Source organism: Galeopterus variegatus, unplaced genomic scaffold, assembly GCF_000696425.1.
Source record: "Galeopterus variegatus unplaced genomic scaffold, G_variegatus-3.0.2 Scaffold319, whole genome shotgun sequence".
Taxonomy (NCBI): Eukaryota; Metazoa; Chordata; class Mammalia; order Dermoptera; family Cynocephalidae; genus Galeopterus; species Galeopterus variegatus.
In genome coordinates, this window is record NW_007726430.1 from 640,767 (window position 1) to 658,146 (window position 17,380).

Below are 17,380 nucleotides of genomic sequence, written 5' to 3' on the forward strand. Positions count from 1 at the left end.
GAGGAGGTCGCCGGCGCTGCTCCGGGCTGCCGCGGCCCCCTGGGCGCCGTCTGTACCCGCCCGTGGTGGACCCCCGGGCCGGTGGTCCCCGGGGGCAGCGTCCGGAGGCTTCGACCCCGCCCTGGGGTGAGCCGGGCGCCCCGGAGCTGCCGCCCCTCCCTGCCTGGGCGCTTGGCTCTGTCTCGGGCAGGGACATCGGGGCCGAGTGGCGCTGGGCGTCTTAACGGGCCGGCACGGAGCGGGACGGTGGACGCTTTATTGTCCAGCCTTTCGTAAAGCGCTGGAGGGCTGCGAAGCGTCATTTTGAGTTGCAAGTTTTGTTTTTATCCTAACCACCTAGAGGCACTGACAAGAAGCATTAGGAAAGTTGGTTTTCAACCCACACTTACTCCATAAAGGAGGTAAGAGAATTGGCCTACGTTGGTTTTCAGTAATTCTTTTAGTATGTTTGGTACACTGCGTTGTTCTTTTACTTTTCTGCAGACGTAAAGCATAGTAAAAGCATTATATAAAAACCACATAGGGGGTCACCATACATTCATGGATACGATTTCATCTGTTATTTTACCTGAGTGTATTCTTGTTTAATGTGTACGCTGTTGAAATTGCCAGACGTTTCACTTGGGAAATCGAAAGGCAAAAAGGAAAAGAAGTGTTTGAAGAATCTTATAATAAGTCACAGTCCTCAAGTTTGAATACAAAGTGGTGGAATGTTTTGTGAAAGGCTATGTATGACAAACTAACGGATCAAAAGTGTGATTTCACATTTTAGTCTACTGTCGGGTAAGAAGTAAAATCTACAAGTTCTAATCTGTATCAAGTATTGAGCATCTGAAATTCAAATTAGTGTTTTTTTTCAGTTCCCACAGACACTAGCTTGTACTGTAAGAAATCCCTGTTGCTGCTTTAACGCCTGTAAAAGAAACACTTGGTTGGAAAGAATCTCTACATAAGGAAGCATTACACTAGTCTAGCACGTTGTTTTGTTAGCTGGGGTTTACTATTTCATTGTAGTCATGAAATTAGGAAAAATAACAATAGAGGATAAATGTGATGGTGTGTACTAGCATAATTTTCTTAGTTTTCAGTAATAGGGGTTATTTAGAATCGGTTTTCTACCGTGCAACACATGCATCCTTTTTTTTTTGTAACAATCGTAGAATAAAGGATATACTCACAGTAATTATTTCAAATGAAATAACAGAAATGTATGAACAAGAAATATAAAGTCCTCTCCACTTCCCCAGTTCCCTAAAGGTAGTCATTATTAACAGGTTGGTCACATATTCTTTTACGATTTCCATGAAGTCCCTTAGGGAGCCTTAGATGTGTGTGAACTTGTTTGAGAACTGGTTTAGAATTTACCTGTAATGACCTGCATACGTGTTAAAATTCTTTATGTCCTTGTGTTTCATATTGAGAAAGTGTTCAAGTAACACAACTACATTTTAAAGTTTGTCTGAATTTTAAAACATTTTCCTGAGTTATCTTTAAGATTCTGGGAGCGTATTATCTAAAACACATCAAAGGAAAAAGTGACAGGAAAGCTTTTATTTAAAAAAAAAAAAATCAGTTGACTTAGAGCTGTGGTTCTCAGCCCTCGTGCACATAAGAATCACACAAGGGCTTTTAAAACCTGTCTGTGCTTGGGTCTCACTCACAGATTCTGATTTAATTCATTCAGGGACCAGGCAACAGTTAAAAAAACCTCAAATTCTATTTTGCATACTAGTATATAATCAAATTTCCCTATAGATGGTTACTTAATTTGAATTGATATTTTATTTTATTTATATTTATTTATTCATTTATTTTTTTTCCTTTTTGTCTTTTTTTGTGTCCGGCAACGGATCGCACCCCTCAGTGTCGCGCCTGTACCGGACCGGGACCGGCAATGGGATCGCAAACCTCGGTGCTGCGCCCGCCCCTCGCTCAGCCAGTGAGCGGGAACCGGTCTGTATGTGGGATCCGAACCCTCGCACTGTAGCAGTGCGCCACCGGGCCGGCCCGATATTTTATTTTATAGGAAGTATAATTTCTAACTACCAAAATTTTTATTGAGAAGTTGATGCTCTTTTCTGCAAATTTCTAAAAGGTGTTTTTATTTGCGTGTATTTTGATTGTTAGGACATGTTAGATATATTTTACAGCTAAAGTATTTTACAAATTAGGAGGTAGGCTTTACTAGTATAGTGGGCAAATAAGCAAAGGAGTACAGTAAGTGTATTTATGCCCTGAAATGATAAGGAATCCAAGCCAAATAAATATTGCCAATTAAGAAAGCCTTGTTTAACTGGAACAGAGTGAATTAAAACTTTAGGTAATGAGATTTATTTTGGTGGTGTTCTCGTGTTTAGGAAAGAGGCAAATAAAATCATTATTGAACTCATTCTATTAAAAAGATTTTTTTTCTCCATCTGTGGTACAACTGGCATCATTTTTAGTTTCAGCCTTGTCCTTGCATGTTTTTTGAATCTTCAGTACTGTTTAGCCATAGTTGATTTTCATAGATCCATGAAGCATTAGTCAACAAAGAAAATGTGGTTTTGTTCAGCATTCTGTGTGAAGGCACAAAGTTTTTCTACAGCAGAATTGGAAAAAAGCTTCCTCTTGGGCGGGCCCATGGCTCACTTGGGAGAGCTTGGTGTTGACAACACAAAGTCAGGGGTTAAGATCCCCTTACCGGTCATCTTTTTTTTTTTTTTTTTAAAGCTTCCTCTTAAATTCTTTAGTTGATTAGACTATAAAATTTCCCCAATGTTCTGGTTAGTTGGGCTTAACTAGTATTTTCACTGAAACAACCTTAAACATGTGCAGATGGTCCCTGACTTAACCATGGTAAGATTTGGGATTTTTTTGACTTAACAATGTTGTGAAAGTGATATGCATTCAGTGGAAACATACTTCGGTACAGTGTTCAATAAATTACAGCATGGTGCTGGTAATACCAAGGTTACAGGCTTGGATCCCCATACTAGCTAGCTGCCAAAACCCCACAAAAAAAAAAAAAACAACAAAAAAGTACTTAGAACACTTATCTTACTCTACAGTTAGGCAAAATCATCTAACACAAGACCTATTTTACAACAGTGTTGACTGTATCATGTAATTTATTTTTATTTTTATTTATTTATTTTTGAACTTGGTGTTATAACCCTCTGCCTTGGTGTTAATCATAACGCTCTCTAACCAACTGAGCTAACCAGCCACTTCCTGACCCTGTTTAAGGTAGATCAGTTATGATGTTTGGTAGGTTTAATGTATTAAGGGCATTTTTGACTTACGATATTTTCAAATCATAACGCTCTCTAACCAACTGAGCTAACCAGCCACTTCCTGACCCTGTTTAAGGTAGCTCAGTTATGATGTTTGGTAGGTTTAATGTATTAAGGGCATTTTTGACTTACGATATTTTCAATTTATGATGGGCTTATCTGGATGTAACTCCATCATAAATTGAGCGTCTGTATGTGTTTCTACCAGCACAGTCACTGCTTCATGACAGAATAGAGTATGTAAAAGCACCCACCCCACCACCACCAAAAGGAACCACACCCAGCAGTTCTAGAGTTGGTTGAGGGCTAAGTATACTTATGCTTGCATATGATGTGTTTTCTCTGGCTTTGTCTGTGAATTAGGAACTTTAAATTTAGACTGTCAGCAAGAAAAGGGCATGAAAATGGTTATGACTTTGTTTTTGGTTGTGTTGCTGTTTCTTTCTTCTTTTTTTTTTTTTGTCATGTTTCGTGACCGGTAAGGGGATTGCAACACTTGGCTTGGTGTCGTCCGCACCGCGCTCAGCCAGTGAGCGCACCGGCCATCCCTATATAGGATCTGAACCCGCGGCCACTGCGCTCCCAGCACCGCACTCTCCCGAGTGAGCCATGGGGTCGGCCCCGTGTTGCTGTTTCTTTATAGAGAATGTGGTACTATAAAGTGAGACTGGAAAACTCAGGTCATAACTTTACCCTGAGTCATAAAGTCAATTTAAGGGAGTGTTTCTGTAACTTTGGTTACTTTGCTTTTCAGAACTCTCTGAACAGTAAGGATGAGTACTAAGGCTGGCTAGATCCTGGCGATTCTTAACCCAGTGTGACATTGTCCCCATGTTTAAGAACTGTACCACCCTACATAATCAAATTAATTGAATTCTATATGAATTTTCTGAAATAGCAATAGTAACTGCTTCCAATTAACTAGTTTCATTGAATTTATCACTGTTCAGACAATCTCAAATATTTGAGGGGCATTTAAATTTTTCCCTATCATGTCTTTATAATAGAACTTATTTCTTAGAATTTATTTTTTGTATAGGACTGAAAAGGTCAACTATGACCTTTAGTAGTCTCATTTTATTCAACTTGTGCAGTTCTTTTTTTTTAAGACCTTTAAAAATCTAGAATTAAAAGATTATTGTAGGAAGAGTCAGTGCTATAATATGCACAGATCTGTACAAATTCTTCCCAATAATAATTTCACCTGTTTGTCTTTCAACTTTATTCTATTTGGGTTGTCTTTCTTTGTCATTTTAGTGCAGAGCTAGTAAATTGAATGTAATTATTGCAGAGATTATTTGAACAGGCATATTAAACCTATTGGTTAGTCTGATTAAGGTATGTTATGCCAAAAGTAAAGGATAAATCAGTACTTCTTAAGTAATTAGGGAAAAGGTTGTGGCCTCCACATAAGTTGTTAGAATGTTTTCTAATTATTATCCAAAGATTTCCAACATTTTCTATGTACTTGAAATGATGGCTAAGCATACAGTATTATCATGAGCTATAAACAGCAATAATCAGAATTGGCAGTATGACACAGTGTTTCTACTATTCACTTTTTTTTTTTTAAAGAAAACATAGGTTTTAAGTTCACTTACATATATATGGGTTACAGATGTGACTATGGTCAAGCCAACACACCTTTGTGTATGTACAAAAATGTCTTATCTGTTATCCGTATTTATATAAGTAAACGTTATATGGCATTAACTCTTGTTTCAGTATCCAGATCTGGACCTTGGAAAACAATTGCTTCTCTAAAGGGAGAATGCATGTAAGGTTGCAACTTAAAGGTATTTCTAGTACCATCCCTGGAGATTAGATCTTGAGTTTAAGAATCTTGAGAAATAGGAGTAATTTCACTGCAATTAGTGGGGAGCCCCCAAAAAAACCCACCTAAAACAAAACCCACAACCTCAAAATCTTTTGGGTCCTTACTGAGTAAGTTACTTTAATGTCGTCGTTTTTTTTACATGTACACTGGTATGGCAATACTTTAATGTTTTTATAATCATAAATTTTGGTTTGCTCTTTAGCCAGACCTGTACAATTTATTATTTATTTATGTATTTTTGGTGTCTGGCCAGTACAGGGATCTGAACCTGTGGCCTTGGGTTTATAAGGCTGTACTCTAACCAACTGAACTAAGTGGCCAGCCTTACAATTTAAGTTAGGGAACAAACAGATTACCTAGCAGGTTTGGCCAATTTAGATATCCAGGAAATTTTCAGTTGTTCAAGAGTCATTGAATTTTAGAGCTAAAAACAATAGCTTCTGCCTGATTTTGTAGAGGAAACCTAGACAAAGAAGTAAAATGATTTACTCATGTTGTTATAGTCAGTGCAGAACTGGGCCCAGAGCTCTGGTCTTTCCTTATTGTTAGGGGAGGCCTTTCTCCTATACACACTGCCTCATTAGAATAACAAACTTTGCCAAAACAGTAACTTAAGTCATGGAAGGAAGAAATGATAGGATTTGAAAATGTAGAGGTTTTGAGAGATTTAAGAAAAGTGGAGTAACTGAGAGGGTCCATACTGACAGTACTAAATGTAGACTTGTAAAATGTTAGCACTGGAATGGTTGCTAGGGGTTACACACTTGACTCATTTTGCTGATGAGACTGAAGACTAGACATGTCCAGGATCACACAGATTGTTAGTGGTAGAACTGGAACAGAAACTTGTCTCCTGACTCTTTGGTCCATATATTTCCACATATTACGCCTGATAGTGAGGTGATGGTTGAACATCTTGGTGAATCTGCCCCGTAGGCTGTTAGATTAAATGCAGGTTAGAGATCTAAGGAAGTTTTGTCATTATAATAGAGGGTGTAGTTGAAGTTATTAGAATAAAGAACTCATTGAGGGAGTGAATGAGAACTGCAAAATATTGAAGCAGAGCATTGGTGTATATTCACAGGAGGCCGAAAGAGAAAAAGACTAGTGAAAGGGGATGATAAGGAGGCTGGAAGAGAACTGAGTCCAATGGTTTTAAGTTTTAGAAGTGAGTGGCAATTATGTTTTCTCATAGAGAGGTTGAGTTGAATCGAGAGGGCCATTGGATTTGGCAGGAGCTATCATTGATAGAGAATAGCATCAACAGAGGGATTGAGATGAAAGCAAGATTACAAGGTGTTAAGAAGGGAATGAGTAGAAAACAAGTGCATGAAGATATACCTTCAAGGAGGTTGACAATGAAAGAAAGGAGAATGGGAGGAGGAAGGGAAGAAACTGATTTTTATTGAAGTGCTTTACATGTACTATTGGATTTAGTGTTCATAGTACTAGGAACCTATTACTCTTCCTGTGATAGATTCTGGGGCTGAATGCGACAATTTCTCTACTCCCTAGGAGCTCCCAGTCTAGGTGATAAATAATAATTACCATATTATTTATGTAATTATTATTACGTAAATATTATTACGTATTATTACATAATATTGTAATGAGTGGAATAATAGTATGTACAAGGTTTCAATGGAGACAGGAATCTGGGAAGGAGAAACAGTTTATTGATTCCGTAATATGTGAGACACTGAGACACTTGAGACATGTATTAGACTTGTAGATGGAGAAAAAAGTGGTTAGAAATTTCTGCATAGTCACATAGTGACTAAGTGGTGAAGTTTATTTGTTTATTCCACAAATATTTATTGATTGCCTACTGTGTGTGGGCACTGATCTGGGAACTTGGGGGATGTAGCATTGAAGGAGAGACAAAAATTCCTGCCCTCACAGAGATTATGTTCTAGAGGAGAGAAAGTCAGGATTCAGGCCCTGCCCTGTCTTGATTCCAGAACCTGTTTGTTTTTCTTTTTAGTATACCATGTAAAGTGGTAGGCTCTGAGACGATGGGGTGGGGTGATCAGTACAAAGAGAGGGCTTCAGCTGAATGAAGGATGAGTGTGTTTGCCTGGAGTCAAGGGAGAAGAAGCATTTCAGGTGATGGGTACGAGTGGTTGATGGGGTAGTACGTCTGAAATTTTGGAATCAAGACAGGACAGGACCTGAATCCTGACTTTCTCCAGATAGGAAGACCAATTAGAATAAATTTCCCTGGAAGGATAAGTAAGTAGTATAAGGAATTAGAGGAGGTAAGACAATGGGGATAATGGTGAAAGGCTTTGACTTAAAAGGATGGAGATTTTAGTTTTGAGCCATTAACTCATAAAATGTTTTCGATAGTCTTTTCTGTAGTTGCTGTCATGAAATGTTTATGTACTGTAATGAAGCAGAAGAGTTCAGCCCAAAGGGATGAGAGACATCATCAAAACACCACCTGGGGATGGTGACTTGGATGATCAATCAACCTGAGAGGCCAGAAAGGTTGGAAGGTAGCATGGTGTAAGGGAGAGGGCCCTAAAGTTTCGATTAAGGGATCTAAGAGATTGAGGAGTCTGAGATATGAGGATAAATCAGCAAATGACATGACATCTGAAAAGGGATGAGTGGAAATGAAGTTTTTACTTGGAAGATGGGTAATACAGTCTGTAGGAAGAGAGAAAGATGGTGTGGTGAAGAGTGAGCAGCTCCATTTGTTTAAATTGAGTTATTGGTGATGTGTACAGTTGAAAATAATTTTTCTCTTATGTAGGCCCAAACCAAAGGAACGCTTTCAGTGAACAAGATCTTTTTTAATCTAGTGGATGTTGATAACTGTCCTCAAACTACTGATGTGAAGAGAAATGCAGGATCACTCCAGGTCTCCCAACTAAATGTAGCCTGTTTTGCTTTTTTATTCTTGGGTACTGTGCCACACGCGGAAGGAGAGGAAGAGATGAATAAAGACTTTATTTATTCTTTTTTTTTTTTTTTTTTTTTTTGGCTAGCTGGTATGGGGATCCAAACCTGTGACCTTGGTGTTACAAGGCTGTGCTCTAACCAACTGAACTAACTGGCCAGCCTTTATTATTATTTTTTTTTCAACTGTCCTCAGTGGTCTTCAGCTTCTCTCGAAGTGCAGTTCATTGTGCACAACTGCATACATTTTTTATCACTGGATTATTCCATCTAGCCTGTAACCCATGTAAGCTTATCTTCCATGCCTGTTGCTGTGACAGTGCCTCTTGCATCCTTAGGGTTATAGCCATCAACTATATTATGGTACACGTCATTCATATATTTTACAATTAAATATTGTGTGCCTGCTGTGTATCAGTACATTCACATTCCTTAGTAAACTTTAATAGTGAAATAGGTGAAATGGAAAGATCTGGTATTAAGAACTTAATTGTAAAGTCTTGGGAGACTGTTGGTTACTAGGTTTGGTAGTAACCTAAATGGTTACTCCACATAAATGGTTTAAACAAGGTGGACTTTTATTTTTCTTTCACGTAAAAGTGAACCAGTACAGCAGTTCTGTTACATGAAGTCCTAGTTCCTGCCTCTCTTGTTGTTCCAGTGTTTCTAGGGTGTTGCCTTCATGTGCTTGGCCCATAATGACTTACGCCCACTTGTACATCTAGCCGGCAGAAGGGGAAATTGCCTGACCTGGAAGTTGTCTGTGTCATTTACAGTCACTTTCCATTGGTCAGAACTTAGTTACATGGTCATACCGTAGCTACAAGGTTTGGTTGGAAATGTATTACTTTTGGGCAGTTATATGCTCAGCTAAACATCTATTTCATAATAAGAGGGAGAAGTGCATATTGGGGAAACAACCAGCCATATCTGCCATAATCAGGACTTCGTTTTGCTTCTTTTAGTACTGCACAGCATTTAACACTGTTGCTTATCTGTAAAGTCTGAATAAATTCTTCTCATTTGTTCTTTGGTATAAAAGACTGAAGATCTTTAGATCTTTGATTTACCTGCTGCTGTGGCAGTAAGAACCCTAAGATTATTCATAGGAAATATTTTCTGTTTATCCAGGCAACAGTGGGAAAGAAAAATATTAGTATACTTTATTACAGTGATAGTATGACATTTAACCTATATTTATAATTTGTTTTCCAGTAGTCTGCAGAAAATTAAAAGGTGGGAAGAACCATTTATTGCTGTCTCATACTATAAGTATGAAAAGTGAGCAGCAATTCTTGTAGCTTAAACTAATTTTTTCCTCTATATTAATATAGGTGATGCCATGGAGAGCAGAAAGCCTGGTCCAGTGCAGGTTGTTTTGGTTCACAAAGACCAGCATTCCTTTGAGCTAGAAGAGAAAGCGTTGGCCAGCATTCTCTTACAGGACCACATCCGAGATCTTGATGTGGTGGTGGTGTCAGTGGCTGGTGCCTTCCGAAAGGGCAAGTCCTTCATTCTGGACTTTATGCTTCGGTACCTGTATTCTCAGGTAAGGTAGAATTATTTCATTTCAAATTAGAAAATAAGACTTTTATGTCTAAAAAACAAAATAAGGTCATGGATTATCCTTGATGTGTAAAATTACTCATTTAAGATTTAATGGAAATAACTTATTTCTCCTGTAGAAGGAAGTTGGCCATTCAAATTGGTTGGGTGACCCAGAAGAACCGTTAACAGGATTTTCATGGCGTGGGGGCTCTGACCCAGAAACCACTGGAATTCAGATCTGGAGTGAAGTTTTCACTGTGGAGAAGCCAGGTGGGAAGAAGGTAAGATGAAAAAGACAAATTAACAAAAACAACAAAATGAGAACTTTAACCTGTACTGTGTTAATACAATTAAAAAGTAATTTTTATCAAAGTGTTATAAGCACATGGTTTAAAAATAATGAATGAATATAGTTTAAAAGATCAAATCAGAGCCGAGCCCGTGGCGAACTTGGGAGAGTGTGGCGCTGGGAGCGCAGCAGCGCTCCTGCCGCGGGTTCAGATCCTATATAGGGATGGCTGCCAGTGCGCTCACTGGCTGAGTGTGGTGCGGCCGGTCTCAAAAAGGACAAAAAAAAAAAAGAAGATCAAATCAGATCCCCTATGGGGCAGCTGCCCCCTCCCCCCACAAATAAATAAATAAAAGGTCTGGTAGTACTGTAAGGCTTCCAAAAGAAAGTAGCTGTCATGTGTGCTCTTCTTCCCTCTGCCCAAATTTCACTTCCCAGAGGCTAATGCTCTCAACTGTTATAGATATTATTTCTCTTCTTTCCTTTTTACTGTATTGTGGGTGGCGGTGGCACCAACCTGGCTGCCATTGTTCTGGGAGCTCAGCAGGGAAAGGGCACTAGAGAATCTCACTGTTCAGAAGGTGGACCTTCACTCTCCCCAGCTATCAGTAGGGCTGCTTACCCCTGGTCTTGTCCATGCCTAGTAAGCTACGGTTGCAGAGCCTCTCCACAGATTTCTTTGAAGGGGTTAGGTGGGGCAGGTCATGTGTTTCTTATACAAACTTTAGTCCATTCCTTCTGTTTTTAGCCCCTTCCTACAAACTTGTCTTAACAGGTGTTTATGCTTCTAATTTCCGAGTCCTTCTAGGACTTAAGGTTTCAAATTCCCTTCTCAGGTTATTCAGTTTCCACCTTTTCCTAAATGTTATTTCAGTCAATATTTTGGGAGCTGGAGAGTTGTCACACAACTCCTTATTTTACTTTTTAATTAATTTTTTTTATTGGAACATACTTTATTGTACATATCTGTGGGGTACAGCATTGAATATCAATACCTTGTTACCCAACTCTTGATTACTGTTTTCACATCTTCTATTCTTTTTCCTTATCAATTTCCTTATTAATCTTTTGAAATTTTCTCTTTCTCTTCCCCTTCTCCCCCTCCCCTCCCTTTCTCTTCCCTTTCTCCCCCTCCCCTCCCTTTCTCTTCCTCTCTCTTGCTCTCTCTTCCTCCCTCCCTACCCCATGAGGTTTCAGGAGAAAAAAATTAGAGGGTTTCCAATATACCTTTCTACTGAAACCTCATGGGGTGGGGAGGGAGGGAGACGGGGGGGGGTAGCAGGGAGAGTGGGGAGAGAAGGAGTATGTGATCCATTTATAGACTGGTGGGACCTAATTATTTTTATTTTTTACATGTATTATTTAGGCATTTGGTATATTAATTCCTCATTAAAGTTTAGGAAATCCCTATAATGTTAGTAGTTTTTTTTTTTTAAGTTTTTTTTATTTATTTATTTATTTATTTTTATTTTGTCAATATACACTGTATATGATTATTATGGCCCGTCACCGAAAAGCTTTGTTTTAAAGCTTTTCTAATTATCTGACTTTTTAAAATCTGACATTTATAGCTCCTTTTTCTTAATTCCATTTTATCCTCTTTAAAACTCCATGTTTTTTGTTGTCATTTTGGTCTCCTGACTTTTTTTTTTTTTCCTTTTTGTCTTTTTTACTGACCGGTAACGGGATCGCAACCCTCGGTGTTGCGCCCGCACCGCGCTCAGCCAGTGAGTGGGAACCGGTCTCCACATGGGATCCGAACCCTCGGCGGGAGTGCCACTGCACTCCCAAGTGGCGCGCTCTCCAGTGCGCCACCGGGCTGGCCCTGGTCTCCTGACTTTTAAGAAAATTAATAGACATTATTTTTAGAACAGTTTTAGGTTTATAGGAAAATTGGTTGGAAAGTGCAGGTTCCCACGTTTACTCCCCTCAGTTTCCCCTGTTATTTACATCTTGTATTAGTATGATACATTTATTACAATTAATGAACCAGTATTTATATGTTGTCATTAACTAAAGCCCATAGTTTACATTTGGGTTTAGTGATGATGATGTACATTCATAGTTTTGACAAATGTATAATGACATGTGCATCACTACTGTATCATACGAAGTAGTTGTGCTGCCCTAAAAATCCTTTGTGATCCACCTGTTTGTCCCTCTCTTCTTCCATCCCTCCAAATTCTTGGCAACCACTGATTTTTTTTTTTTTCGTGGCAGCTGTGTGGTTTAAGGATTCAAACCCAATCCTTGACCTTGGTATTATCAGCACCTTGCTCTAACCAACTGAGCTAACCAGCCAGCCTATATCGCTGATCTTTTTACTATCTCTATAGTTTTGCCTTTTCCAGAATGTCATATATTTGGAATTATACAGTACATAGCCTTTTGAGATTGGCCTTTTTCACTTATCAATGTGTTTTTAAGGTTCTTTCACGTCTTTTTGTGTCTTGATAGCTCATTTCTTTTTATTGCTGAATAGCATTCCATTGTATGGGTGTACCACAGTTCATCTGTTCACCTACTGAAGGACATCTTGGTTGCCTCCAGGTTTTGGCAGTTAGGAATAAAGCTGCTATAAATATTAATGTGTAGGTTTTTGTTGGGACATAAGTTTCCACCTCCTTTGGGTATATAACAAGGAGTGTGATTGCTGGATCGTATAGTAATAGAGTATGTTTAATTTTGTAAAAAACTGCCAAATTGTCTTCCAAAGTGACTGTACCATTTTGCATTCCCACCAGCAATGAATGAAAGTTCCTGTTGCTTTACATCCTCACCAACATTTGGTGTTGTCAGTGTTTTGGATTTTTGCTATCCTAATAGATGTGTAGCAGTATCTCATTGCTGTGTTTCTCACTACTGTCTTAAGAAACATTATGTTCAAAAACCCAGCGGGATCAGGAGTGCTTTAAAAAGTCAGTATAATACTGGATAAATGCCAGATTGATAGCAGTTCTTTAGAAGTTAGCCAAAAAACAGTTTAGTATGATTGTCTTATTTTCTTATATTCAGTAAGGTTTTAGCTTAGAACTTAACTGGTTTATAGAAGTAGAGAATTCTTTTGTTTTTACTTATTAACTAAAAATCAGGGCCGGCCCGTGGCTCACTCGGTAGAGTGCGGTGCTGATAACACCAAGGCCCCGGGTTCGGATCCCATAAACGGATGGTCGGTTCACTCACTGGCTGAGCGTGGTGCTCACAACACCAAGTCAAGGGTTAAGATCCCCTTACCGGTCATCTTTTAAAACTGGGATTTTCAGTTAGATGAAGACATAACTTTGTTTTTATTCATTTAATCTTAAATCCATTTTAACTGAAAGACTGATACAAGGGATATTATTGCGGTGTGCTAGAACAGTGTGTGTGTGTAATGTGGCTGCAGAGGTGGGCTGGTATGTGAAGGGCTGAGGAATAGGCCCTCATTTCAGGGGGCTCCCACGAGCTCTGGAGGGTTTAAAGCAATGATTACCTCAACAAGAAAATCGGGAGAGCATGGTGCAGATAACACCAAGGTCAAGGGTTTGGATTCCTGTACTGGCTGGCCAGCTGCCCCCCAAAAAAGAAAAAAAAAAATTCTTAATTTTAACAGTTATGTAGTAATCATCATATGAATATACCACATTTTATTTATCTACTCATCAGTTAATGGACATTTGGGTTGTTTTTAGTTTTTGGCTGTTATGTGTAATGCTGCCATGAACATTTGTGTACAAGCTTTTCTGTAAACATGTTTTCAGTTCTCTTGGGTATATACCTAGGAGTGAAGTTTCTGGGTCACATGGCAACTCCATGACTAACTGCCTTTCAAAATACTGCCAAATAGCTTCTCAAGGCAACTGTACCAACTTACATTCTAACCAGCAATGCATGAGGCTCCAGTCTCTCCACCTCCTTGCCAACACCTGATATTTTTGTCTTTTTGGTTATAATCAGTCTAATAGGTGGGAAGTGGTATCTCATTATGGTTTTGATTTGCATTTCCTTAATTACTAATGATGTTGAGCATCTTTTCAGGTGCTTATTGGCCATTTGTATATCTTTGTGGGGGAAATATGTATTCAGATCAAATCCATTTTTTAGTGGGGTTAGTGGTCTTTATTTTTGAGTTATAAAAGTTCTGTATACATTCTGGATACTAGACCCTTCTCAGAAAATATTTGCATATATTTTTTCCCATTCTATGGGTTGCCTTTTCACTTTTTTGATGGTGTTCTTTCAACTACAGAGGTTTTTAATTTTGATGAAGTCCAGTTTGTCTATTTTTCTTTGGTTGCTTGTATTTTAGGTGTCATACCTAAGAAACCATTGTGTTGTCAGTACATTTACACCTGTGTTTTCTTTTAAGAGTTTTATGGTGTTAGCTCTTACATTTAGGTCTTTGACTTATTTGGAGTTAATTTTTATATGTGGTGTGAGGTAGGGATCCACTGTCATTCTTTAGCACGTGTTTATCTATTTGTCCCAGCCATGATTAGTTTTGATTGCTCATTTAATTTGGTGGTATCCTCATTACAAATGAATAAAGTCTGGATAGGATAAAGCTTTTTATGTGTGGCATAGAATTTTGGTTTTAATTGATCTTTCTTTTCTGCATAGGATTCATATCTGTTCTACCACAGTATTGGGTTGGGATTTGAAAATAAATTTACAGATAAATAATGTGATAAATGGGATTTGAATATAAACTAGTGAAAATTATTTTATCATTTCTAAGAACAAAAATACCATACAATGTTTTGATTTGTATTTGTTACAATAAATTGTATTTTAAAGTGTTTTGACCATGGCATTTCTTCTCTTTGACTAACAATAGAGTTTCTTAGAAAGCTTTCCTGCTGGCTTTTGCAATAATCTAGATGTTGGTAAAGAATCAAGCACTCACTGATGAATTTACTTATCTTTCTGCAAATATTAAACTCTGTCCTCTCTTGGAACTGGTTTACGTTATGTACAAGTTTGAAAAGTTTTATTTTTAAATTGTGTTACTGAAAATCATAGCATGTTGTATAAAGATAATAAGATACTATATCTTAATTAACATTTTTCATAAATCTCATTTTTAGGGTGGCAATAGATAGAATTGTTAGCCACTTTGGAAAGCCTGAGGTTTCATGAAGCTTAGTTATGTTTTATAGAGTGCAATGATAGCCTAGATTCTCCTTGCTTTCATTTGGCATCCTTGTTATGTTGTCTTTTGTAAAGGTTGAAGTAAGTAAACATTAATTTTCTTTTATTAAGCAACCAGAAAACTGTAGAAATTTGAGAGGTGAATGAAGTTTTGCAGATAAATGCCAAAAATATCCCAGTCCATAAGTTTAAATTAAGTCAAATTAGTATTTTTAATTTGTTTCAATAGTAAAAAACCTCTGAATGACTGGCTGTGTAGTGAGCTAATTGGCTTCAACATTTGGCTGTTTTCCGGGCCGGCCCGGTGGCGCACTCGGTAGAGTGCGGCGCTTGGGAGTGTGGCGGCGCTCCCGCCGAGGGTTCAGATCCCATATAGAGACCGGTCCGCTCACTGGTTGAGCGTGGTGCGGGTATGACACCGAGGGTTGCGATCCCGTTGCCGGTCGCGGTGCGGGCGCGACACCGAGGGTTGCGATCCCGTTACCAGTCACGAAAAAAGACAAAAAGAAAAAAAAATATTTGGCTGTTTTGATTGGTGGGACAATTTTCTTTCTTTCCATATTGCTCTGTATGCCTCTTTTGTAGCATCTTACCAGGTCAGAGCAAGCAATCTTCTCTAGCACAGTGTTCTGGTCAAAACAAGGCACTTAAATAATTGCTCTTTTCTGATAGGACCTACAAGCAAATGTTTAAGACTCATGTAAGTGTTTCTTGTACTTTTCAGTTTCTCCTTTACATTTTTCCCCTTACTTTAACCTGTTTTTGTGTATTTTCCCTTTTTTTAGGTTGCAGTTATTCTGATGGATACCCAGGGGGCATTTGACAGCCAGTCAACTGTGAAAGATTGTGCTACCATCTTTGCTCTAAGCACCATGACTAGTTCTGTTCAGGTAAAACCACTTGACTTGGAAAAAAAGTTTGCAGAGGAGATAAGATAAAAGGAGGACATCTAATTTTAGTTATTGTTCTCTTGACAGAATTCCTGTGATGATATGTAAACGTTCTTTTTAGGCTATAGATGTAATGTTTGGCTGTAAAGTTCTTAGAAGCTCAAGAAGGAGCTAATCTTTTTTTTTCTACTTTGGTCATAATTACATATAAAATACTCCCAAGGAAAGTCCAAAAAATGGAAATCAAAATTATATAGATTACATCATATAGAGAAAATGTAGATTTGGTAAGAATTTAGGAAAACTATATTTTATTTTTAATTAATTAATTAATTAATTTTTAAAAAGAGGACTGGTAAGGGGATCTTAACCCTTGGCTTGGTGTTGTCAGCACCACCATCTCCCAAGTGAGCTAACTGGCCATCCCTGTATAGGGATCCGAACCCATGGCCTTGGTGTTATCAGCACCATACTCTCTCAAGTGAGACACGGGCTGGCCCAGGAAAACTATATTTTAAGTGGTAAAGGAAGAATTTTGTGATTTCAACTTCATATGCATAGTTTTCCAAAAGACAGATAATATTACTGTTTGAACAGGCCTCATATTTTTTTTTTTAAAAGATGACCAGTAAGGGGATCCGAACCCGTGGCCTTGGTATAATCAACACCACACTCTCCCAAGTGAGCCATGGGCCAGCCCAAATGCGTTCGGCTTATTTGGGATTTGTTTGAAGTAAGCCAGAGTATTATCAATCTGGATTTCTGTTTTCTAGATTTATAATTTGTCCCAGAACATTCAGGAAGATGATCTTCAACAGCTGCAGGTATATATTCCTCATAAAAATTTTAACATCATAATGTATTATTTAAATGTTTTAAGATGAAGAAAAATTTTATAACTACGTAGTTTTTAGCAAAAGATTGAAACATAGAGGAAGGGTTTTGGTTCATAGTAATCCTACACTCTATATCTGTTGCTGAGAGGGGTGGGTTGGCCAGGGAAGACCTTACTGATTTGAGTACAGGGTGGAAGAAAGTGGGTAAGTACTTCAAATATATCTGGGGAGAAAGTGTTATAGAAGAGGGATCAGTAAGAAGAAAGACCCCTGAGGTGGAGTGTGCTTGGCAGGATCAAGGAATGGCAAGGAGGCCCATGGGTGAGATTGGAGGGTGTGGTGGGAGGGAACTAAGCAATGAAATCAGAGAGGCAGCGAGGTCCTGGTCACTCCAGGCTTGGGCTTTTCCTCTGAGGGCAATGGGAGCCATGGGAGGGTTTTGAGCAGAGGAGTGATGTTATCTGACATATTGATTATAAAAAAGATCACTCTGGCTGCTGTTTTCAGAATAGATTTTTAGTGGGGCAAGGATGCATTCAGTGAGACTGGTCATGGAGCTGTTAGAATAATCCAGGGAAGGTGAAATAAATTAATATTGTTAAATGCATAGGACTACGTGCCTGAAGAAATAGTATGCACTTAATAGCTGCTAGCCATTGTTATTATTAGTA

The 17,380-nt window shown here is 38.4% G+C and overlaps 1 protein-coding gene across 2 annotated transcripts in view; it reads left to right on the forward strand.

Annotated features, from left to right (window-relative positions):
- The window catches only part of ATL3 (atlastin GTPase 3), a 40,383-nt gene that overhangs the window by 1,388 nt on the left and 21,615 nt on the right, over window positions 1-17,380 (forward strand). Inside the window, exons 2-5 of one of the 2 annotated variants that reach the window (XM_008567448.1) lie at window positions 9,351-9,565; window positions 9,702-9,845; window positions 15,769-15,873; window positions 16,647-16,697. In XM_008567448.1, coding sequence (XP_008565670.1) covers window positions 9,351-9,565; window positions 9,702-9,845; window positions 15,769-15,873; window positions 16,647-16,697 — 515 coding nt within the window. The remainder of the gene's footprint in view (window positions 1-9,350; window positions 9,566-9,701; window positions 9,846-15,768; window positions 15,874-16,646; window positions 16,698-17,380) is intronic. The other variant, XM_008567449.1, reaches the window with a different exon arrangement.